Source organism: Eimeria acervulina, genomic scaffold (assembly GCF_000499425.1).
Source record: "Eimeria acervulina Houghton genomic scaffold, Eah_scaff108, whole genome shotgun sequence".
In the NCBI taxonomy this organism is placed as follows: Eukaryota; Apicomplexa; class Conoidasida; order Eucoccidiorida; family Eimeriidae; genus Eimeria; species Eimeria acervulina.
Window position 1 is genome coordinate 4,762 of NW_013550396.1, and position 22,748 is coordinate 27,509.

At 52.4% G+C, this 22,748-nt stretch overlaps 3 protein-coding genes across 3 annotated transcripts; 2 read left to right on the forward strand and 1 right to left on the reverse strand.

Moving 5' to 3' along the window:
• Window positions 1-1,895: 1,895 nt before the first annotated feature.
• Window positions 1,896-5,684, forward strand: EAH_00017010 (DNA/RNA non-specific endonuclease domain-containing protein, putative; the record flags this gene model as incomplete). Its single annotated transcript, XM_013397706.1, has 5 exons — window positions 1,896-2,559; window positions 2,846-2,957; window positions 3,850-3,960; window positions 4,412-4,928; window positions 5,430-5,684. The coding sequence occupies 5 exons, from the start codon at window positions 1,896-1,898 to the stop codon at window positions 5,682-5,684; spliced, it is 1,659 nt and encodes a 552-aa protein (XP_013253160.1).
• A 5,694-nt stretch (window positions 5,685-11,378) lies between these two features.
• Window positions 11,379-17,537, forward strand: EAH_00017020 (hypothetical protein, conserved; the record flags this gene model as incomplete). Its single annotated transcript, XM_013397707.1, has 11 exons — window positions 11,379-11,898; window positions 12,928-13,074; window positions 13,370-13,976; window positions 14,073-14,412; window positions 14,611-15,213; window positions 15,332-15,820; window positions 16,011-16,062; window positions 16,304-16,411; window positions 16,611-16,658; window positions 16,835-17,057; window positions 17,456-17,537. The coding sequence occupies 11 exons, from the start codon at window positions 11,379-11,381 to the stop codon at window positions 17,535-17,537; spliced, it is 3,219 nt and encodes a 1,072-aa protein (XP_013253161.1).
• A 1,000-nt stretch (window positions 17,538-18,537) lies between these two features.
• On the reverse strand, window positions 18,538-20,664 carry EAH_00017030 (hypothetical protein, conserved; the record flags this gene model as incomplete). Its single annotated transcript, XM_013397708.1, has 1 exon — window positions 18,538-20,664. One exon carries the CDS (start codon window positions 20,662-20,664, stop codon window positions 18,538-18,540), a length of 2,127 nt encoding a protein of 708 aa, XP_013253162.1.
• Window positions 20,665-22,748: the final 2,084 nt, after the last annotated feature.

Below are 22,748 nucleotides of genomic sequence, written 5' to 3' on the forward strand. Positions count from 1 at the left end.
AAGCCTTTAGCATAACTCAGCAACACCAAATTTGTATAGATAAGGCCAATGAACCTTAACGGGGTATATATATATATATATGCATATATATATATATGTGTGTGTGTATATGTATATATATATATATATATATATATATACATATACATATTTATATGTATGTATATATTAACGGAGAAAATGAATCTTATAATGAGAAAAGGAGACGAAATGGTTCAGCACTAGAGAAGAGAGATAGCACAGCGTGTCTCCTTTATGCAGCACTGCCCTGGGCAGGCCTTCCCCACCAGTGTACGGTGTATACGCAGGTATGTACCCAGTGTTGCGGTATCCCTCTCTCTCTCTCTTTCTCTCTTCGTACATATACATATATATATATATATGTTTATTTATCTATCTATCTATCTATCTATCTATCTATCTATCTATCTATCTATCTATCTATCTATCTATCTATCTGTCTCCTTCTTCCCTGTCCCCCCTAAACCCAGAAGCAGAAAGAGAGGCAGAGATTACAGCACGCAATTAGGAGACAGGAGGAGGCAGCGGAGGAGGCTGATACAGTCAGCGAGTTTAAAGGAGACAGTTAGCAAAATATTCAGCTTCACCGAACAGTAGGAGACTCAGACACGCCCACACCCCACACCCAGGCAGCAGCAACGGAGACAGCTAGGGGAAGTCAAAGCTATCAAGAGGATTAAGAGGGAGGAGACAGAGAGATATAGCTATCTGCATAGTAACAGCCGCTTATTAGGTGTCCCCTCCCGTGGTGTCTGTCTCACTATGAGGGGCACTTGGGACACAGAGTGGCCAGGAGGAGACAGCCAGAAGAGACAAAAAATATAGGAGGGGAGGCAGAGACGTTTGTGTGTAGCTGTATGTCTCAGGTGTATATCTTGTGTCTCTGTTGGAGGCAGGCTGCTAAGGAGACAGTTATTGTGTCGAGCTAGGGAGAATAAAGGACAGTCGGCATGCAAAGAACTTCCCAATGTCTTTGTAGAATTAAATTAATTCAGAGGAGAAGAGGCAAATAAAAATATATGTGCAACAAACAAAGCAGACAGCAAAGGAGACAGCAAATTGCAGGGGCCCGCTGTGCGTACAGCCTTCTCCTTCTCTATCTTGCGGGTAATGGAGAGAACTAAGGCCCCAGGTGTATTAAATAATGTATTTCATTTTATAAAAAACATAAATAAGGATTGCTTTGAGCCTGCTCACAAGCCTTTCAGGGACCCTCTTGAAAGACAGCTGTCTCCTTTTGTCTTCTCCGGTCTCTTAAAGCAGCGCTGGGCCTCATGCGTCCAGGCAGAGGAGCTAGAGGCGCTATGCTGTTGCTGGGGTGGAAATATTCCTTTTAAATGGTTTTTATATTATAAGGGTTTATAGTTTAGGGTTTAGGGTTTAGGGTTTAGGGTTTAAGGCCTAGGGTTTAAGCCCATGACCACTGTTGGGAGGGGCCTCCGAAGGGACCCTGAGGCCTTCGTCGTTGTTTCTGGTTCTGGTGCTCTCATTCTTTCCTAATCTTCAAAATTTGTCTCTTTTTACTGCATGCAAAGTTTTTAAAAGGGGTTTTCTGAAGAAGAGACAGGTGGCCGTGCTTGTGTCTCCCTGCTGGGCTTCCCATACTCCCCAGGGAGAGTAGCGTCTCAGCCAGAATCCCGTGGCTGTGAGGCCGAGGCGGCAGATCTTCTTCAGTCTCCTTTCAAGCGCTGCCAGTCTTTGTTGTTGTTGCTCTGCTCCTGAGCCACTGCTGCTGCTGCGGCTGCGGCTGCGGCTGCGGCGGCCGCGGCAGCGGCGCCGGGGGCAAGCGAGCTCAGAAGAACCTGCAGCAGAAGGGCTCCTGCAGTCTCTGAAGTGGAGGGGCCCCCGGGGGCCCCAGGGCCATTCCCTGCAGAATGGGTGAAGCCGCCAGAGGCCGGGGGGGGCGACTTAGTGACTGTGGGGGAGTACGTAGCTGGGCTCTGCTGCAGCAGATCCTTGCATGCAGGAGTCTCTTTATGCTGCTGCTGCTGCTGACTGTGTCTGGTTCCGTCTCAGCAGTCTCCTTGAGGGCCTTCCCTCGGGGCCATCCCCCCAGATATGATAGAGGGCCTAGGAGAGACTGGCTAAAAGATCTGGTGGAGCAACACGGTTTCCTGCTACAATCACGTGGGGAGGCCCCGTGGGAACCCCCTAAAGAGCCCAAGAACCCTCCACCCCACCATCGCTTCTTGTTGCCTCAAACTGGCGTGGCTTTTTCTTCTAGTACATTCTCCAGCTATATCGCCCCAAGCATTAAGCAGCCCGAGGTAGTCGTTCAGGTGTATAGGGAGCCTCCAGAAGACTCTGCATCCTCACCAACAGATACACCGGCAAAACCAAAAGAAGAGAAGCCCCCTCTCCTTCCCTCTCTCTCTGTAGAAGAGGGAGGCGTTGAAGGAGCCGCTGCAGCACCAGCAGAAGGAGACGAGGCCAAGCAGGAAGCCTCGAAAGGTAAAAAGAGCGACCTTAACGAGCCCATAAAAGATCTGCGCTTCAAAGGCCCGTGGAACCCTGACCCCTTTGTCCTCATTAGCACAGGTAAGTTGCTCTCTGTCTCTCCTCTCAGCTTCGGTCTCCTTTCCTTCCTTCCCCAGCGCGACTGCAACAGTATCTGCTCTGCTGCTTCAGCAGACAGCAGTGGTAGCAGCATGCTTCTGCTGCAGCTGATGCTGCAGCTGATGCTGCACCTACCGCTGCTTGCGGGTTTTTCGTACTTCTGCAGTGCCTCCCTAAAACCCCACTATGCATCTGGCAGTCGAAGAGGTTTACAGTGTAGAGCTTAGGGTTTAGGGTTTAGGGTTTGGGTGCCTGTGTGGGAGCGCAGGGTTCACGAGGGGACACTTAGCTCCGAAAGGAGACCACCAGACAGACCCTAACATTGATCATTTGCTTATTAACATTTCACCTCAAAACCAGGCCCTCAACAACGATCACTGGTGGGTGCCTCTAGTGCCTAGAGGTCTCCCTTTTACTGTCTCCTCTACTGTCTCCTGAAGCGACGCGTACACTCTCTTCTCTGTCCCTTAGACTATGCAGCCGTCTTCTGTTTATCGTGCTTTGCATACTATCTCTCTTTCTCTCTCTGTTTGTGTCTCCTTTTGCGTAGCTTTCTCTGTCTCCTTTGGTGCCCTTCTCTGTCTCTATCCCTCTCGCTGAATATGCAAGCTAAGCCTCTTCCTTTGTTAATAAGAGGGATCTCTACTTGTCTTCTCTGCAGCTGCAGCAGATTTGCATGCTTGTTTGTCTTGTCTTTGTTTTTTGTCCTAGAGGTAGGATCTTCTTCTTCTGTCTCCCCCTTGCTCTCTCTGTATTTTCTCTTTCTCTTTTGTCTGTGCCTCGTCGTATCTCCTTGATCTGCCTCTCTCTCTCTCTCACTGTCTCTCAGTCTCTCTGTTTCTCTCTCTCTCTCTCTCTCTCTCTCTCTCTCTGCAAATGTTTGTTTGTTCCAGTGCTGTCTTCACGCCCTCTTTACTGTGGTGTCTCCTTAGCGTTGTTTGTTTAGTTGTTCTCGTTTCCTCTGTCCCTTCGTTCATTCTCTGTCTCTTATTCTGAATGCCGCCTTCTCTCCATATAAGCCTCTTTTATTTTAAGGGCCTTTTTCTCTCAGACTGTCTCTGACTGCCTTTAACTGTCTCTACTTTTTTGTAGTGGTCACAGCACTCCCGCATGCATAGACGTCTTAGGCGTGTGCAGCTAGCTTTCAAGGGCATTATTGTTGTTGTTGGTGCTGCTGCTGCTGCTGTGTTCTGCTTTTCTTTTGCCGCTCTCTCTGCTGCTGCTGCTGCTGTTGCTGCTGCTGCTGCCGCTGCTGCTGTGTCGTTGCTGCAGGAACTCCCTAGAGCGCATGGTGGGTATTGCAAAGCGATACTTCGAAGATGTTGTGGTGTTCACTGGCCCCGCATGGTTCCCCTCTGATTCTTCTGCCTATTGGCCTGGGGTGTACGCAACCCCTCGACCGAGAGGAACAATTTTTGCTGCTGGAAACAGGCGGGCGTACATGTGTTTAAGGTCTGTGAGTAGTGCTGATGTCTCCTCCTGATTCTTTTTAAACGTCATCCCCTCAACGCTACACCTTCCCCCCTTCTTACCTCTTTCTTAATCACGCCGCACACGTCTTCTTCTTCTTTGCATGATGCAGCCAGTAGACATCATACGTATGCATGCATCTGCATGTAGACATATGCGTCAGCGCAATATATATATATATATATATATATATATATACATATATATATATATATATATACTTGGATGCGGATGATTATGAAGTGTGTGTATATGCGCGTTTGCAAAGGTGTGTATGTATCTGCATGTATCTGCGTGTGCGTCCCAGTCTGTGTGTATGTGTGTATGTGTGTGTGTCTTGTGTTGTTTCTGCATTGAATCTCAGGCCTTGGAGGGGTGCGCGTATAGGTTTGCCTGTGAGTGTAGAGGCTATACTTGGGTCTCCATTCCCTAACCCGTTAGGTAGGCGTTTTATGAAGGCATTTCCACGAGAGGATAAAGGATATAATAATAAACGTGTGGAGCGGTGGATGCTGCGAAGTCCTCCTTTGCTTGAGGCCCTCGACGCATGCACTTGGAGGATATCTGTTAAAGAGCCAGAGATGTCTCCCCTGCCCCCCCCGCTGCACATCCAATACTCTCTCTTTGGCTGGCAGATGATGCCTGTCCCCACCCACTTCTTTAAAGTCATCGTAGCTGTTAGCCCCAAGATAGCACCCACAGGGGGCAACTTTCCGCGCCCTACAACAAAGATGGGATACCTTTACACTATGGATGCTGCTCCTACTGCTGCCGTTGGAAGCTTCCTGCTGCCGAACAAAGCCCTCTCAAGTGCCGTTCAGTCTATAGATTTAAGGGTTCCTCTAACAGTAGTTGAGTTCATAACGGGTCTTGATTTCACCGTGAGTTGTCTCTACACTCCCTATCCATAGCTATTAATATCAACAAACAATATAACAAACCACACTGCTCCATCAACACTTCCCTTAAGGCCTCCCTCCACACATCCTACTCTTTGCTGATTAACTGGTAGCAAGCAAGCAATAGAAACCCCATTGCACTTCAACAGAAGGCTCACAATTACCACTGGGCCCTCTCTAAAAGCCACATAGAAGGAGACAGATGTGCTCCTTTATGTGGTTGCCCTGGGCTGTGTGCCCGCCGAGTGATTAAGCTGAGGGGGAAAATGGAGTTTGTTTTGAGGGGTTGTCGTGTCCGTCTCCTTTTTCTGCCCGTGCCTTCAATTATGTATGGTCATATATATATATATATATATGTATATATATATATATATATGCGAAATATATGCGATGCATACAGTTCATATTATATTTCTACCATATATATATATATATATATATATATATATAAACATTGCGCTCTTTGCGTACGTGTCGTTGCAGGTGGTAATGGACATTCTAAAAGAGGCCGAAGCATTTATGCATTCCCCGACTCCCCAGAGACGCCGAAGGGCCTCCTTGGATTCCCCCTCTGCGGACCGCCAAAGACCGAACAACCCGCTTCATGAAAGAGAGGAAGATATTTTGGAAAAAGAGCAACTACTGTTGAAGTATGACATTTGCTCGGTGTTGCACCCGTACTACGTGGAGTTGACTGGTACGGGTCAAAGAAGAAGAAGCATATGCGGCAATGAATGAGTTGTGGGAGGAGTGGATCCCAACCCACTGAAGGCCACTGAAGTTTTGAGACCATAGGCAGTGACTGCCCCCTTCCGGTGGCCCAAAGCTATTATACGGCATCTCCTACTCGTGTGGCCTATTGAACAGTGGCTGCTGCTGCTGCTGCTGCTGGTACTCCAGCTGTTCCCCTCCAAGGATCTGTTGCATAACATGTCCCCACACATACGCTGCAGCGCCGCATGCAAGTCTCTTCTTCCTCGTCTTCTTGGGGCCTTCCTCACAGAGCTGTTAGCGCAAGCAAGTGATGATAAGATAAGAAAATGTTGCTGTAAAGGCTTTGCTATTTTATCGTTACGCATAAGCCCTGTGCGTTTGGCAACCGGTTTTTCATATACAGTTCGGAGAATGTTGCAATGAAAAGTAATTGTTTCCTTCACCATAAAACAGAAAAAGGCTCACACACAAAGGCGCAGCACAGACATATTCTGTTTCTTGCTGCTGCAGCTTTTGCGCTTGCCATTCAACAAAGTGGCGCGTTGAACTTTGAAGCGATTTAAATACAAAAAATATGTCGGAGGAAAGGGTGTCTCATTTTTTTGTAAAGTATCAATTACGCTGGAAACAGGCGGTAATGCGCCGGCTTAAGGAATAAACGAAGAAGGAAGATGTAAGAGGTGAAGGAATAGCATAAAGGCATCTTATTAGGTGGGCAAGTAGGTTGTTGGGTGTCAGTGCCCCTGACAGGGCGTTATATACACCACAGCGGAGATCCATAGGTTTTCTCTGCGTTGCTTCGTTCAATTTAACTGAGGTGCCTCGGCACCTAGCCAAAGCCACTGACCCCATGGGTCTTCCGTTTTCCTCGTATGAGGGGGCCGCCTCTTCGTCTCCACAGTAACGGAGCTACTAATGCAGGGTTCATGAGCCTATTGAGACTATTGTTTCTTCGTTTCCTTCACGGGTCTCTCTTTGTATTGCAAAGTCAACCTCGAGCGCACCCGAGAAGAATGCGTGCTGTTGTTTGAGTATACTAGGCAGCTTCTTCCTTATCGTTCGTAGCTGCATCCTCCCACACTGAGGCGGGAAATCCGCCGCAGCGGAGCACAGCCTACTCCAGTCGCTTTTTTGCCAAGGCAAGGACCTCTTCTAAGGGTTCTCTCCTGTGGTATGTGAGGAGTAGCACTGCGTGCAGGAGCCTCCTCGACGTTCTTCACCTGACCCACGCCCCTGCGTTTCTGTGTCCCAAACCAAAAATGTATGGAGAACTGCTGCATATGCAGCATATATATGCTATTATTGCCGCCTCCAATTACATGTGCTTTATCCTTGCTCAGAAGAAATAATGTTCACAGCTGACGTGAGATGAGAGTCACGCTTCCCATGGGCATCCTAATCTAGACAAAAGGAAGCCCGCACTATTGCTTCAGTCGAAGCAATGCTGATGCAGTTTAGGCTAGCCCAAGATGAGAGGAAGAACCTGGTGCATTTAGAAATGAGGATGCCGTCTGCTGCAACGCCGAGCTGGTCGTAGGTACAGGGAGGGGAGCAGGTCACAGATAAAGAATAATGGATACCACAAGGCACGTGGATGTGGAGTTCATGCCATTGTTCAACCCCAGCGAAACAAATATCTACAAAGGTGGTAGATCGACCAGAATTAAAGCGTGGTGTGTAAGCTCAAGCCTGTGTTCTCTGGCGCTGTATCAAGAAGAGTAGCTAAATTCTCCTGAAGGAAGACTTCGAGTGAGCATCCTCAGGAACCCGTCAGTTTCCTGTCCCGTAATATTAACGTTTTGTGTGGGGTCTTCACGTTTGTGTGAGATATCCTTGGATACTCATTGGCAGGCGCGCCTTCCGGTACGTTTTTCTCGCAGTAACGTTGCCCTCGTTTGTGGAGGAAAGATATATGAAGCTTGAGTGATTCTCTAGCCCGTTTTAGAGAGCCGAGATAAATGGTGGGATGATTGTGGGTAAGATCGTTCTGCGAACGAATGTGTTCACACGAAAGTACGCAGCAGAGAGTCCTACTACTACGGCATGGCGAACTTCTTCACGAGGTCAAGAAGCATACAGGTGTATTCTGGTAGGTGAGTGCACGGACGCAACGCAATCTTTTACGCCTTTGCCAGTACTGTACAGGGATACGCAAAACCTCGTCAGCTAAGTTAACTAATAGGCAAAATTGCTGAGCCCTGAACACGCCCAACGCCTTCGTCAGTCCAGGGACTCGGAAGACTTTCTCTTCTCTGTGGTTGTGTTGAGGAACTCCACTTTTCCTCACCAGCATTGGTTTGTATCCAAACACGCTAGTTCGTGGTAGGCTGTTGGCTTTCCTTAGCAGTTCGTCTACTTGCCTCTCGTGTTCCTCAAGGAGTTGCGAGCCCGCGCATCTCGGAGCAAAGCTTGAGGGTGCTCAAAGAACGTGCCCTGAGGTCCTTTTTCTAAAAGGTACATATGAGAAGTCTTTCTTCAACTATGCCCACTTCTGACGACGACGGGTGTTAATTGCATGGAACCCCCCAAAACTTTGGTCGTCGTGAATCACGGCAACACGCATGCATTTCTCCATCGTTTCCGTACTGTGTTGGATCCTACTCCCTGCTTTGTTCTTGGTAGATTGATTCACATATTCTTATCGTAGAGGATTCAAATGGTGCTGGGGAAGCTGAGAGGTGCGCTATCTCGTGCACTATCTCGTTGCTTCTCCTCGCATTCAACTCACTCTAGGTGAAGGCGTCGCGGTCCTGCAGCACGGGAATATGCCCAATTAATGAGTAGTTTATTTCTATTATCCTGATATTTTTACTGAACGTCGTGTACTATCTCCCATCGGTAAAGCGACGTTGCAGAAATTTCGTCAACGAATAGACAAGTAGATTGCGCCTTCTCGCCGTACCTTCAGGTGCCAGATCCACTTCTCAGCCTGAGTAAAGTAGTGCCAGCAACGTCTGGTCATTAATATGTGCGTGAATAAACACAGTGTTGACTCGATGAGAGCAAGCAGATACGGTTGTCGCCTCCTTCAGCCCCGTCACTGCCACACACGCTGTGTGTTGGTTGCCCAGCGGGCGCTCCTCATTGGCTTTCTTCTTCAGCTTCTTCGCTATTTTCATGCACAGTCAACGGCAAATTATGTTGCCTTGTTTGCTGCAAGAGAAGAAGATGCACTGCAAGACAGCCGCACCCCGGTGCATGGTACGCTCCCTTGGCATTCTAAGTGATCGACTCGCCGGTTGCTGCATGTTCTGGCTTCATACCTGTTTCTCACAGTGTCTGAGATTCACAGACCCAAAATGCATGCGCTGCCCATCTGGGGCACTTTTCAAGACACTTTTGCTTCTTCTCAGTTAAGCTGCCGGATCTCTTTTCTTCTTTTTTTTCATGGGTAAGTATTTCGCCATCTCGGTATGTTTCATCCGTTTACCCCATACTATCTTCACTGCCTTCAATATAGCTACGGATTATCGTTCTCCAGGTTGCAGCCAGCAATTAACCATTGATAAGGAAGGAAGCTGCGAGCCCACGCTGGACTTCTGTTCACGCAGCGATGATACTTCTTGGGTAACGCTCGATTGTTAGCTTCTTTTGTTTACGTTTTCTTCCTTTTCCCATACCATATTCTCCTGCCAACCTAGGACTGAACTTACATCTCAGAGCATCTCAGAAAGCTTGCATAATCCAGGTGCGCTTTCGAGGACTGGTGCTCTTAGGAGGGAGCCACCACTCTTGCGCTGCCCATTCTAACAAAGATGATGCCAATGACAACTGTAGCTTTTCCGATACATTTTGAAGATGAATGCACAGCGAAAGAGGAACAGGGAAAGCCCCCTCCGCCACCGCATCGGTGCTCCTGTCGTCGGAACTGTCGCCCAAGGCAGAGGCACTCTTCATGTACTATTTTCGCCTTAAACACGTTTCCTGCTGGATGGTATGAGGATACTGCTTTTGTTTTAGTGTGATGAGGTGCCTCCCCGTTAGCTTTCCCCTCATCAGACGGTATTTCTTCACCAATCCTGATGATGCAAGAGGAAGAAGGCTGAATTTTCAGGAAGAGTTCGCCTCTTTCCTCTTCCCAAGACGCCTTCAAGACTAGTTAGTAGTACGTAACCCGCCGGCCAGATATGCAGGTGGTCATCACTGTATGTGCGATCCCTCTGAACCACGCAGTGCAACCAGGTGCTTCGAGAGTCCTCCTGAGCAAAGAACCGCCCTGAGTTACGAAGGAGAGAGTTTCTGCCCTCGTCTCTAGTCTCCAAGCAACCTGAGCACTGCTACCCGAGGGCTTGGGGCTGCTGCAGCTGGGAAATAGCTTCCTTGCAGTTACAGCACACGTTGCTGCACTTCCGGGCTTGAAACCACCCCCGCACAAGGGCACACCGAAGCCACCTATCGACGCATGCAGTAACGCCTTACACGATTATTTAAGCTTGCTTATCCCCCATGAGCCAGCGCGCGCGCAGGCAGAAACACACACACACACTCTAACGAATCTACTACAATATGTACTTGTAAGGATTATAGACCGAGTTAGCTGCGGTGCGCAGGGGTGCGGCTAATACTACTAGAAGTAATGCCGTATCAAACTCTATATGTAAGCTAGCACATACCGAACCCCAAACATATTTCTAAACAAAAAGCTATAAAGTAATTCTCAACACAGAACAAGAAGAGGGCAGCGGGAGGCAAGCCCCGCAGTAGGCGCGTGGGGTTGTAGTGGCTCTGGGGTTAATATGGAGCGCTCATAACGCAAACAAAGACGAAATTGACGATATAGGACTGCATGCTGCCTCGAGATCTTCAACGCCATGTCTGCAGAGTTGTTGCTGTCAACAACGCAGCAGCTGCAGCAGCAGCAGCGACAGCCGCAGCAGCAACACCTGCAGCGCAGGAGCAGAGAAGTAGCCTCAGAAGCCCTCGCAGATCTCCAATAAGCACTTGTTAAGAGACCCTCTTTGTTTATTTTAAGCTAAATGCGTGGAACTACGCAGGAGGGAAGCGCATTAAGGAGGAGAGCAGCAGCAGCAACTGCACCGGGGAGGTACCCAGTGCAGCAGCAGCAGCCGCAGCAGCAGCAGCTGTGGCGGCTTGCCAAGGCAGCAGCAGCGGCTCCCTGTTGACATCGATGTGCATACTATATGAAGACTGCAAACTCGTACTTTCTACTGTATTCGTGTCTCTGTCTGTTTCGTGCTGCTGTAGGAGCCCTTGACACAGCGCTGCTGCTGCCGCTGCTGCTGCTGCTGTGCCGCAGCAAGCGCCAGAGGCCCTGAGCGTGCGGCTGCCTCTGTGTAGGCCGGTACCCTTTGGGGGCCCCTGAGGTGTTGTTACTATTAGGAAGCGTTGCTGCTAAGGAGGCCCGCTTGAATACCTGTTTCGGGGCCCTGCCTCCGGCGGCGATTGCAGCAGCAGCAGCAGCAGCAGCAGCAGCAGTTGCGGCCGCGACCGCAGCACTAGGCGATCTTCGCCACTTTCTCTCCAGCTCCTGCCTTTTAAACAAGAGAGAGAAGAAACAAACAACACACCTTTGTCTGTCCTCTACGTTGGTGTTTGGGGGCCCCTCCGGCCCCGTGGAATCCGCAGGGCCTCCCGCTGCAGCAGCAGCAGCAGCAACAGGGGGCCCTCCTTCGCGACTCTTACGGTTGGTGCTGTTCTTGTATAGCTATAAATAGAGTGTACGTACACTGCACAGGCGCCGGCAGCTGCAGCAGCAGCATGGAGAGCCCCAGGAGGCCTTCAGGCGCTATCACCTCCAGCTGCTGCGCTGCAGCTACGGGGGGCCCCCAAGATGGGGATCGTGCGGATCCCGTATCCAGCACGGGAGACGTTTCTGAAGAAGGTTCGAGGGTGTTGTCGCCAGCTGCAGCTGCACCAGCAGCAGCAGCACCACCAGCAGTACCAGCAGCACCAGCAGCAGCGACGTCCTCCCCCCCATCAGCCGCTGCAGGAGCAGGCCCTTCATCATCATCAGCAGCAGCAGCAGCTGGTGAGGGTGGCACAGGCGAACCAGCAGCCCGAGAAGGAGCATCATCAGCAGCTCCAGCAGCATCAGCAGCAGCAGCAGCAGGAGACACCTCCCCTGTTACTGAAGGAGGAGACGGCAGCTTAAGGCGGAATCGCTGGGCGGATGAGAGCGATGATCTTGACTCTCCAGCCTTCGATCCTATGGCTCCGGGATCGTCTCCTCCACCTCTGAGTTTGGGCAGAGCTGAGGTGCCGCCTCCTCCAGTCACAAGTGAGACATGCATCCAGCTGTTGCTGCTGCTGCTGCTGCTGCTGCTGCAGCTGGTTGCGGTGCTACAGCAGCAGCAGCTGCTGCTGCTGTTCATGCAGCATCTGGGCTTTTCGTATTTAAGCGTTTTCTTGCACCTGTGTTGGGGTGTATGTATACTGAAGCCACAACCTAAACCAAATGTTGTAGCTGTACAGTAGGGGGGCGCGGCTAAGGTTGCTGCTGTTATTGCTGCTACTGCTGCTGTTGTTGCTGCTGTTGGATGCATCGCGCTGCGCTCCTGTGGGGTGACGCCACAGTGGCATTACCTTTCTCCTGTCTCCTTTTGTTTTTCTGTCTCTTTCTCGTCTCTGCTGCTGCGTCTCTCTGTCTCTTTCCTTGTGGTGTCTCCTTGCGTGTAGCTGGTGCCTCTTTCCCGCTGTGCTTTGTGTTGCTCCTCTTTGTTTATTCTGCGTCTTTGCCTGTCTCCTTTTTGTTTCCTTATTTATTGTTTGTTTGTCTTACTTGCTTGTCTCGTTGACCTCCCTGTGTGTCTCCTGCATCTGTCTCTAATGCCGCCTATCTCCCTTTTGGGTGTCTCCTTTTTGCTTTGCTGCTTGTCTCCTTTGTGTTTTATGTGCTTTTCTTCTGTCTTTCTGCGTCCCCTTTGGGCTGTATGCATGTCTATCCGCCTTCGTGTGTGTGTTATTCATTTCTCTCCTCGTTGGTGCATAGGTGTCTCCTCCTCTTACGTGTCTCTTCATTCCTGTGCATGTGTCTCCTTTTTGTTTGTGTCTCCTGGTTGCTGCGAAAGTGTCTCCTCCTGTTAAGTGTCTCCTATTCCTGCATGGGTGTCTCCTTTTGTTTAAGTGTGTCCCCAGTGCTGCACAAGTGTCTCCTTTTGTTAGGTGTTTTCTTTCATTCAAGTGTCTCCTCACTGCTGCACAAGTATCTCCTTTAAGTGTCTCCTTTGGACGTTTTCTTTCGTTCAAGTGTCTCCTCACTGCTGCACAAGTGTCTCCTGTAAGTGTCTCCTTTATGGTGTCTCTTCAGTGCCAGACAAAGGCGTGCGGGAGCTGTTAGTGTTTGACTTAGACCCCCGAATGTCGGAGCGAGACATCTCTGCGCTCTTTGGGGGGGTGAAGCGTGTGCATATAAGAAGAGGAGACAGCAGCAGAAACAGAAGCGGCACCATCTCCGGTAGGCTGTCCCTGCTGCTGCTGCTGCTGCTGCTGCTGCTGCTGATGCTGCTTCTAGCTGGGTGTCTCGGTGCTGCTCTCGGTCTTGCTGCCTCTGTTTCTGTCTCCGTCTGTCTCCGTCTTTGTTTTTCTTTGTGCTTCTGTCTCCGCGGATGTCTCCTTTATCAGTTCTTTGTTGCGGTGCATGTCTCCCTTCGTCTGTTGCTTCTGGGGGCAGCTGTTTAGTTCTGTTCTCTGTCTGCATGCGTTTGCATGCATTGCATGCATTGGGGTGTATACGCACCTGCTGCGTTCAGCGGAGGTTTCTTTTGTATCTCACGAGGCTGTCTGTGCTGCACTGGCTATGAACGGAAGACCCCTACCGAGGAGAGGCGGCGCTCTGGGTGGGGGGGGCCCCCGAGGGGACAGAGCAGCAAAGGGGCCCCTAACTTTAAAAGTGCAGCTGCCTCCTCCAGACAGCTTAGATGCATGCTTTTCAAAGTTCCGCTCAGGTGGATTAGGGGGCCCATCTTCTGCTGCTGCTGCAGGGTCACCTACGGCTGCTGCTGCTGCAGATGCACAGCACCGCCGGGGCCCCGCAGCAACCGCAGCACCAGCAGGAGGCTCCCCCCTTAGTAGGGGCCCCTCAGGGGGGGGCCCCCAGGGGGGCCCTCGCTCAGTCAATCTCGACAATAAATGGAGGAAGAAAGGCAGAGCAACCGATGCACCAACTAACGCTCCTGCTGCTGCTCCTCCTGTACCGGGAGGCAGCAAGGAGCAGCAGCAAGAACATGCCAGCAGCAGCAGCAGCGGCAGCAGCAGCAGCAGCAGCAGCAGCGGCAGCGGCAACACCAACGGGACAGCCCCCACGACGCCTTTAGTAGCCCCCAAGGACCTCCTTAAGGAGCAGTTGAAGCCGCAAGGGTGAGTAAGAGAGCCTAGGGTTTAGAGTTCAGGGTTTAGAGCATGCGGTTTAGGGCCTAGGGTTTAGGGTTTAGGGTTTGCTGATTGGGTGTACAGGCTGAAGCTGAATCCAGCTATATTCGGTGAAGCAAAGCCCCGAGATGAAGCAGCAGTCTTGCAGCGGCTGAGAGAAGGGAGAGAAGGGGCCCCTAAGCCGGGTTTGCCTAAGATGCCTGTACCGCCTCCACCTCCCCCGCAGCCGCAGCAGCAGCAGCAGCAACAGCAGCAGCAGCAGCCGCAGCAGCAGCAGCAGCAGCAGATGCGGTGGAGAAGCAGCATGCAGCCGCAGCAGCAGCAGCAGCAGCGGCATAACTCACCTGAAAAGCAGAGACGCCGCCAGGACCCTCTTTGTGGGGCAAAGCCTCGTGAGGGTCTTCCTCTTATTTCTCCTCAAGAGGTATGTACAACAACTGCAGCAGCAGCAACAGCAGCAGCAGCAGGGTTTGCTGTCGGGGGGGCAAGCAATCCCTGCTGATGTTGCTGGCTTCACAACAGATATTTCCGTTGCTGCTGCTGCCCTTCCTGCTGCTCTTTGGTTGCTGCTGCTGCTGAAGGGTTTGTGCTGCATGTGTGTCTGTGTGTGCTTCCGCAACAGCAGCAGCAGCGGGCATCACTCTCGATGAAGCCTCACTCGTCCTCGGTTGCAGCAGAGGGGCCTCATCTGAAGGGCTCGCCTGCTGCTGCTGCTGCTGCTCCAGGATCGCCAGCAGCAGCTGAGCGCCAGCCTGGGGCGGCTTGGGGGCCCCGACTTGGTGCTGCAGGAGCGCAGCAGCAGGAGGCAGCTTCGCCTATACGCCGAGGCTGGCGAGGGGGCCAAGACAGTGCCAGCAGCAGCAGCAACAGCAGCAGCAGCAGTGCTGCAGACGCAGCAGGTGATGCAGCTGGAAAGAGCAACACTAGCAGCAGGGGGTCGCTCGGGGGGCCCCAGCAGCAACGCAGCAGACCGGCTGTAACGGTCAGGGAAGTGTGTGCAGTATCAGGGTCCGGCGAGGCAGCGAGGGCACCGGGGGAGCAACAGCAGCAGCAGCAGCAGCAGCAGCAGCAGCAGCACCAGAAGCAAACAAGCTCTGCTGCAGCACCGGGGACGCTGAGGGCGGGCCCTCTGGCTTCGCAGCTGTTTCCAGAGAGGGCAGCAAAACAGCAGCAGGAAGAAGAGGAGCAGCAGCAGCAGCAAGGGAAGAAGACAAAGGGAAGACAGGTGAGATACGGGGCAGGGCCTCTGCTTGAATTGCTTCTGCTGCGGCATATAACAGATCCTCCACAAATTGCTGCTGGTGCTGATGCTGAGGTTGCTGCTGCTGCTACTTCTGCTTCAGGCGTGGCAGACGAGAAGTGAGGGGCCTGCTGCTGATGTGCACGGAGCACAACAGGAGCAGCAGCAGGAGCAGCAGCAACAGCAGCCACAGCAGCTTCCTGAGGGGGGCACAGCACATCAGGGGCCCTCGGATGGGGCGCCTAACGGGGCGAGCCAGCCACAGCCCCAGCAGCAGCAGCAGCAGCAGCCCCCGCCGCCGCCACCGCCACAGCAGCAGCAGCTGCCGCCGCCGCCGCCACCGCCACCGCAGCAGCAGCAGCAGCACGGCCACCGAGGCAGCGGAGGACGAGACGATTGGCGCGGGGGCAGAGGGGCCCCCCGGTGGGGCCCCAGTTCATCTGGTAGCGGCTCCTTGTTTCAGAGGAGGCCTTCAAAGGATGGCCAGCGTGGCCCTGCTGCTGTTGCTGCTGCTGCTGCTGCAGCTGCTGCTGCATCGACCGGTGCAGGAGCGGGGAACAGCAGCAGCAACAGCAGCCTGAATCCGCGCAGTGTGAGCTAAGGAGATACAGCAAGCAGCAGAAGAGGCTTTTGTCTCTGCTGCTGCTACACGCATGCTACTGCATCTGCTGCTGCTGCTGGTGCTGCTGTACGGGTGCTGAGTATCAGTACATCATTATTGACCCTGTGCTGCTGCACAAGAAATCGCTGCTGCTGTTGCTGCTGCTGCTGCTGTTTGTTAGGCGGAGATGGGGGGCTGTGCGGATGGCCTTGCTGCCTCGCCGACTGTTTCCGGTAAGTATGGGCTGACTGCTTCCTCAGCATTGCGGGTGCTGTTGCTGCAGCAGCTGCTGCTATTGCTGCAGCAGGAGGTGCTGTTGTTGCTGCACCTGTTGCCACAGCAGCTGCTGCTGCTGTAGTTATGCCAGCTACGTTTCTGTTGCCACTATTGCCTCTGCTTCTTCGGAGCACTGCTGCTACTGCTGCTGCAGCTGTATTCGCATCAGAAGCTGCTCTGTTGCTGCTGCTGCTGCAGGGATAGCACCTTTGCGTGAGAAGGGGCAGCGCCGGCAACGAGGCTCTGCGCGGAGTAAGAGGGAAGATGAACAAGATAAAACTGCTAACAGAAAGTGGAGACACCAGGGTAGGCATTCAACGCATTAGCTGCTGTTGCTGCTGCTGCTGCTGCTATTTTGGTTGCTGCTGTTGCTGTTGCTGTTGCTGGTGGTTCGGCTTCGCACCCACTGACTGCACTTTTTCGTGGCTGGTGCATGCATTTCTTGTTGAGGAGTAAAGATTGCTTGCCTTGTCTGCTGCTTTTGCTGCTGCTGCTGCTGCTGCAGGTTCACCAGGAGGCGGAGAGCCGCTGGGTCGAGGCGAAGGCAAAGGCAGTCCGTCTGCTGGTGTTTTGCTTGCTGCTGTTGTAGCTGCCAGTGTAGCAGCTGCTGCTGCTGCAGGGCAGGGCAGGGAGCGTGTCTCTATTTCTTGCTACTGTTGCTGGCACTGTTGCTACTATTGCTGCTACTGTTGTTGCTATTGCTGCTGCTGCTGCTGCTGCTTTGTACAGGGGGATTAGGACGCAGCGGCGGACAAGGCGGTAGTGGGGGAATGGGGGAGCGACGGTCTGTGACTGCGGGGGCCCCTGAAGAGCAGCAGGGGGCCCCAGGGGCCTCGGCAGGCGGTGAAGCAGCAGGAGCTGCTGCTGCTAGGGAGTCTGCAGCGCCGCAGCAACAGCAGCAGCGGCAGCAGCAGCAAGGGAGCAGATCGCAACCGAATGCCGTTCGAGATGGGTAAGGATTGCTTTGCTTTCATATCTGGTGTTTCTGCTGCTATTTGTCTCTGTTTCTGCTGCTGCTGCTGCTGGTATCAAGGGACTCTGCAGACAGCGTGACGTGTTTGACTTTATGTTTTTAATTTTCTTTAATTTAGTGTTTGGGTTTGTCCTCGCTGTCTCTTTGTGTGTACCTTTTACTGTCTCCCTTCTCTGCCTCGTTGTCTCCTCTTGCGTTGTGCTGCTGTATCATCTCGCGTAGCTTGTCTCCCTGTCCCTAGTTGTCTGTCTCTTTTGTTGTCTTTACCCTCGGCTGCCTGTCTCCTCGCGTGTTGTAAGGGGCCTCTGCGTCTTTGCTAGCGGGGATAAGGGTTTTGGGTTTAGGGCTTTGGAGGTTGTGTGTGCTGCTGCTGTCAGGATGCGCCTCTCAGCACCACCAGCTGTACATACAGATAACCGTTTCTCTGCCTTTGCAGAGGCTTCTGGGGAGTCCGATTGAAGGAGACACCTGAGGAGACAGCTGGAGGAGACAGCTGTCTCCTCCCTGTGCTATACTCTAGTCCAGTGCTTGTATAGCCGTGAACTTTACTTGTATACAATATATTATATAATATGCGCAAGAGGAGACAGTTTACGCCTCCACACAGCCGACCTTTAGGGCAGCCTTAGCAGCAGCAAGAGCTGCTGCCTTTACAAGAAGGGAGAGAAAGAGAAGAGATAGAGAGACCTAGCCCGTCTTGGTGCTGCGTACCCCACAACGCCAGACACAGCAGCAACAGCAGCAGCAGCAGCAGCAGCTGTTGCTGCAGTGGGGCCAACGGGGTGGACTGTTCTGTGGAGACAGTCTCTTTGCTTTTGTGGGTGGCTGATGAGGGCCGCTCTTTTTACCTTTTTTCTTTCAGTGTTTATATGCGCTGGCTTTGAACCCTCCTGATTGTGCTGCGTGTCTTTTTTTTTGTTTTTTTGTCTCTGTTGCTGCTGCTGGGGAGACGCACTGAGTAGCATAGTAATAGTACTAATAGGTAGCCTTTAGAGAAGAACCTTAATAAAAGATAAAGTAATAGGTAAATAATAGTCAAGCAAATAGCACTTCACTTGCCTACGATGCAGCCCATCAACGCACTGTCTCCTCGACGGCATCGCGGCTGCTGGGGGGGGGCCCCCCTGCTCAGCAAACGCAAATTATGCTGCTTGTTAGGGCCCCCTCTGCACGGTTGCTGCAGATACTGCTGGCTGATAGGTAACGTAGGGAGGGGGCTTTGGGTGGGCACCGATCTTTCGAGGCCTGCTTTAATGCTGGCTGCCAGGGGGCCCCCTACAAAGCCATATGCTGGCTATTACTACCTGTCAGGTCCCTAATAACAAACAAGCGTGCTTCTTGGGGCCCCTATATGGGGCCCATCAGGCAAAGGATAACTGCGTGCTAGGGGGCCCCAGTCTGGCTAAGGTAATGCATATATATGTGTGGGGGGGGGGGGCTCTCGGAGTTTAAGGGTAATTCAATCTTCGTGGGGCAGACGGCGCCCCCTATATGAAGTAGCTCTTCTGCTACGTCGGTAGCTCCTGGGGGGCGCCTCCCAAGGCTCAGTAGCCTCTATGCTGCCTCCATATAGGCTGAATTCTTGCTCCCTCATTCTTCGTTTATACTGCGCTGGGCTCTCCCTTAAGGCTGGGGGAAGCCCCCAGATTCCTTCTCTATTGTTAATTGCTGCTTGCTGCTGCCGCCGCAGCTGCTGCTTACGCCCCGCATAAACAGCCCCCCTTCCGGTGTATAGGGAGCCCAGCCCGCGGCGCAGCATCACATCAACGACATCGTGCAGCAGCACGGGCTGCCCTTCCTCCAGCAGTTGCACCATTTTTGCTTCTCTCTTCCCCTCAGGCACACCGGGGATCCCAGGGGGCCCCGCAGCTTGCTGCAGCGCCTCTTTAGCCAAGTCCAGCACCATAAAAGGGTCAGCTTCCACCTGGGGGGCCCCCAGCAACTCCAGTAGCAGCTCCGCTGCAACAGAGGGGGTACTTGCACCTGAAGGGCTCGGACTCAAACCCGAGACAGACGCTTTAGGCTTGGAGACATCAGGGAGGGCCCCTGTGGGGCTTCCTGGAGGGGCCCCATTAGGGGCGGCTTCAGGAGCCCTCTGAGGAGCTCCTTCTGGGGCCCCTTGGAGGGCCCCTTGGGGGGCCCCTGTGGGCTGTTCGATAGGGCTTCTTAGCTGGCCCGTCGTGGGGAACCCCTTGGTGCCCCTCTTGTAGCTCGATACCCTTCTCTCTGGGGGGCCCCCCTTTGTATCTGCTGAGTTCTCTATAGATGGGGCCCCAGTGGGTCTTGTATTTTTATCTGCTCTGTTAGTGGCGCCTCTACTAAGAGAGTTTCTACGAGAAGTACGAGGGCGGCCTCTCTCTGTTGCTGCTGCAACAGCAGTGGGTCTGGGCTCTGCTATAGGCAGCTTCCCTATACGCTCCACCAGAGAAAAAATGAAGGCCAAGTAGGCAGGGGCCCCTTCTGTCTCTTCTGAGGAGACAGAAGGCAGCAATACGCGCGCAAGGAGACGCCTATATCTATCTTCCTGCAGAGGCTGCACCAGCACCACACGCCCCAACAGCATCTCTGCCATTGCTGCTGCTGCTGCTACACCTAACGGCTGCCCGCCTGCGTCCAAGTGCATAGACCCGTACTCTTCCCCTGCTGCTGCTGCTGCTGCTGCTGTTGCTTCTGGTGCTTCTGCTTCTGCTAGTGCTGCTGCCCCCCTTCTCCTCTCTTTCCTCATTTCAGGAGCATCTATGGCGTAGAGGCGAATCTTTAGAGTGCATGCAGACAAAGGAGAGCAGCGGGCATTCCAGGGAGTCAGCTCCAGCTGCGGTGGGGTCTTGCGGTGTACGTACACCTCAGTGGGGGTCTCGAGTGTAGCTTTAATGGGCGCGAGGCTCTTTTGCTGCTGCGGACTGAGGTGTACGTACACCTCAGCATCCGAGGCAACGGGGACACAGCGTAGGGTGTCTCCATCAATGACAAGAACAACAAGACAAGCAAAAGGTTTTACCTGTGTTCTGGGGTCTACTGAATTATTTAAAGGAAAAGAGATAAGGCGGCCTGTGATAATAGAAGAGAAAGAGCTGCGTACTACTACCTCCCCCTCACCCCCTATAGAAAACCCCACACCCCTTTCAAAGGGGGCCCCCTGGTATTGTTTCCTTTCAAGCCAAGCAGCTGCCCTTGCTGATGCTGAGCCCCAGGGGTAAGCGTTGCCTGCAGCACTGAGGGGGCCCCATGCGCCGTGAGAGGAGGGGCCCCCCGCTGCTTCGTTGGGCCCTTGAGGGGAGGTGCCTGACTTGCTGCTGCGGCGATGTGGGGGTGTAACACCGTAGTAAACTGCAAAGACAGATATGAAGAAAACCAGCAGCACTAGAGGCCCCAGGACATAGGGAAGGAAGTGGCACAAGAGGGCGCAAGGCTGCCGTTGCTGCTGCCGCTGCTGCTGTCCACCATGCTGCTGCTGCTGTTGCTGCTGCTGCTGCGGTGGCGGCAAATGAATATGCGGCTTGGGCTCCTCCTGCTGCGGCCCCGCCTGCTGCTGCTGCTGCTGCTGCTGTTGCTGTTGCTGAGCTGTAGCCCCCTTATCAGCAGCCATGGCTGCATCAGTGGGGGCCGAAGGAGACATCTGCAACAGAGGCGCCGAGTTGAGTGGGGAGACCGGGAGATTTCATGGTGGCTTCAATCTGTACAACACCTGCAAACTGCTCCCTACCCCCAAACCCTAAACCCTAATTCTTTCAAACATCAAACTCTAATTAATACCTTTTTGGAAAAACAATACAAAAAAAGTAATCCTTCAAATCTTCTTCTTATGTCAGTGGAAGAGCGCCCTGAGCGACGCCCGCGGGGCCCCCAGTATGGCTCCACCGCCGCAGCAGTCCCCTTAGGGTTTAGGGTTTAGGGCTTAGGGTTTAGGGTTTACGGTTTAAGGCATTGAAATATAGAAAGTTTTATCTTTTCGTGGTGCATATTTTACATTTCTGAGAAGTTATTTTTCATGCCTACAGTAGAAGAAACAACAACATACCAGCGGTAACAGCAGCAGCAGCAGCAACAGCAGCAGCAGCAGCAGCAGCAGCAGCACACGCCGACAGTCTCCTGGGGGAGATATGTGCTGCTCACTACCTGTTGAAGGTTTTCATGCTCTGTTTGTTTGTCTCACGCATAAATAATCCTTCTTGATGCCCGGCCTAGGATAGAAGGGCAAAGTGTACCTGAGCTGTCTGTACACTCTGAGTAGCAGGGACAGCTTTACTTTGATACGTCTTCTTCTACTTGCGTGCAGGTTAGCTGTGGAAGGCCAAGTACTTGTTTTTCAATTGTATTAGGGCATGCAGCAAAGGGTGCTTGGATATGCGTGCATGAGGGAGTGCCCTCCATAGCGAAGGCACTCTATCTTAGCAGGGGGATGCCGTACCAGCAAAAGAGTTTTAAGTAGGATTATTATATATGAGGTTGTTTAAGATAAGGGGGCTCTCAAGGAACACACAACCTCTCCTTGAGTCTCCAAACGTCGTGAGCAGAGTAGCACCAAGGCGTCAATCTGACGCGGAGAGGGGGCAGCCCGTGGCTGCAACCCCTGCTGCAACGAAGCTCCATATGCAAGCAGAGCTAAGCTCCTTCTTCTGTATGCACTATCAATTTAACTGTTCAGCACTTCATTTGGCAGCAATATCCATCCTGTGTACACATACAGATACACGTAATAATCTCGGGCAGAGCATGCTACACCGTTCAACAGGGTGTGTAGCAACTAATAATAGGCCCCCGCCTCTCCGTACCATGCCGAGACCCTGGGAAGGCTATTGAGAGGAGAACTGGAGGTGGGCCAGCGGTTATTGGGGCAACTCTTTTCTTGAGCATTTTTACTCCATCTCAGCACACAATGGACTCTGCTCAAATAAAGGACGCTCGTTACATTTGGCACCGCTGGACACCAGAATGAGGCTCAGAAGTTCCTCGATCTCGCATCCTGCTCCTGCAGCCTTTCTCCTGAACCCTGTCGCTTCATTTCTACTTTAATTGAACTCCTCACAAAGGACAATCCCCCTGTTTGGGGAGAAACCCAAGACAAAGCTGGCAGAAGCCATACCAAACACATGAGATCGTCGACAGTAGCGGTGTTCCCTGACCTCCAGAATTCTTTCTTCTTAAAAGCTATGCCAGTGAGATAGCACTTAGCGTGATGCTCTCTCATGAATTCAACCACTCGAACAAGCACCAAGTATTCGCCTGCTGCTAACATCGTTCCACAGAAAGCGAACAGAAGTATCCGCCGCGTGAAAAATAGCTCTACGCTGTTTGGTTGAGAGTAACGACGTGTGAACATCACTTACATGGCAGGCATTTCAGTTCATTTCTGCTCAAATTAATCCTGAATGATTGACACTCCTGACGGGGGGTTTTCAACTCTTGGATATTGCAAAAGGTGTTCGGTGGCTTGCCTGCTCGCATAGTGTGACTTCTCAGCCACGTATGTCAAGGCCCGATGGGTTTCTGGCAAGTAATTTTGCTCCTCAGCCGAGTTTATCTGCTTCCTGCTCCCGTTACAAATTTCCCCACTCTCACTCCTTTGATACTCACGTGGCCACCGTTCTTCTCTGCGTCAACAACGGGCGGCCGGTCAAGCACTACAGCGCAGAAGGCCACTTTGTGTGGTACGCGAAGGCGATTAGAATC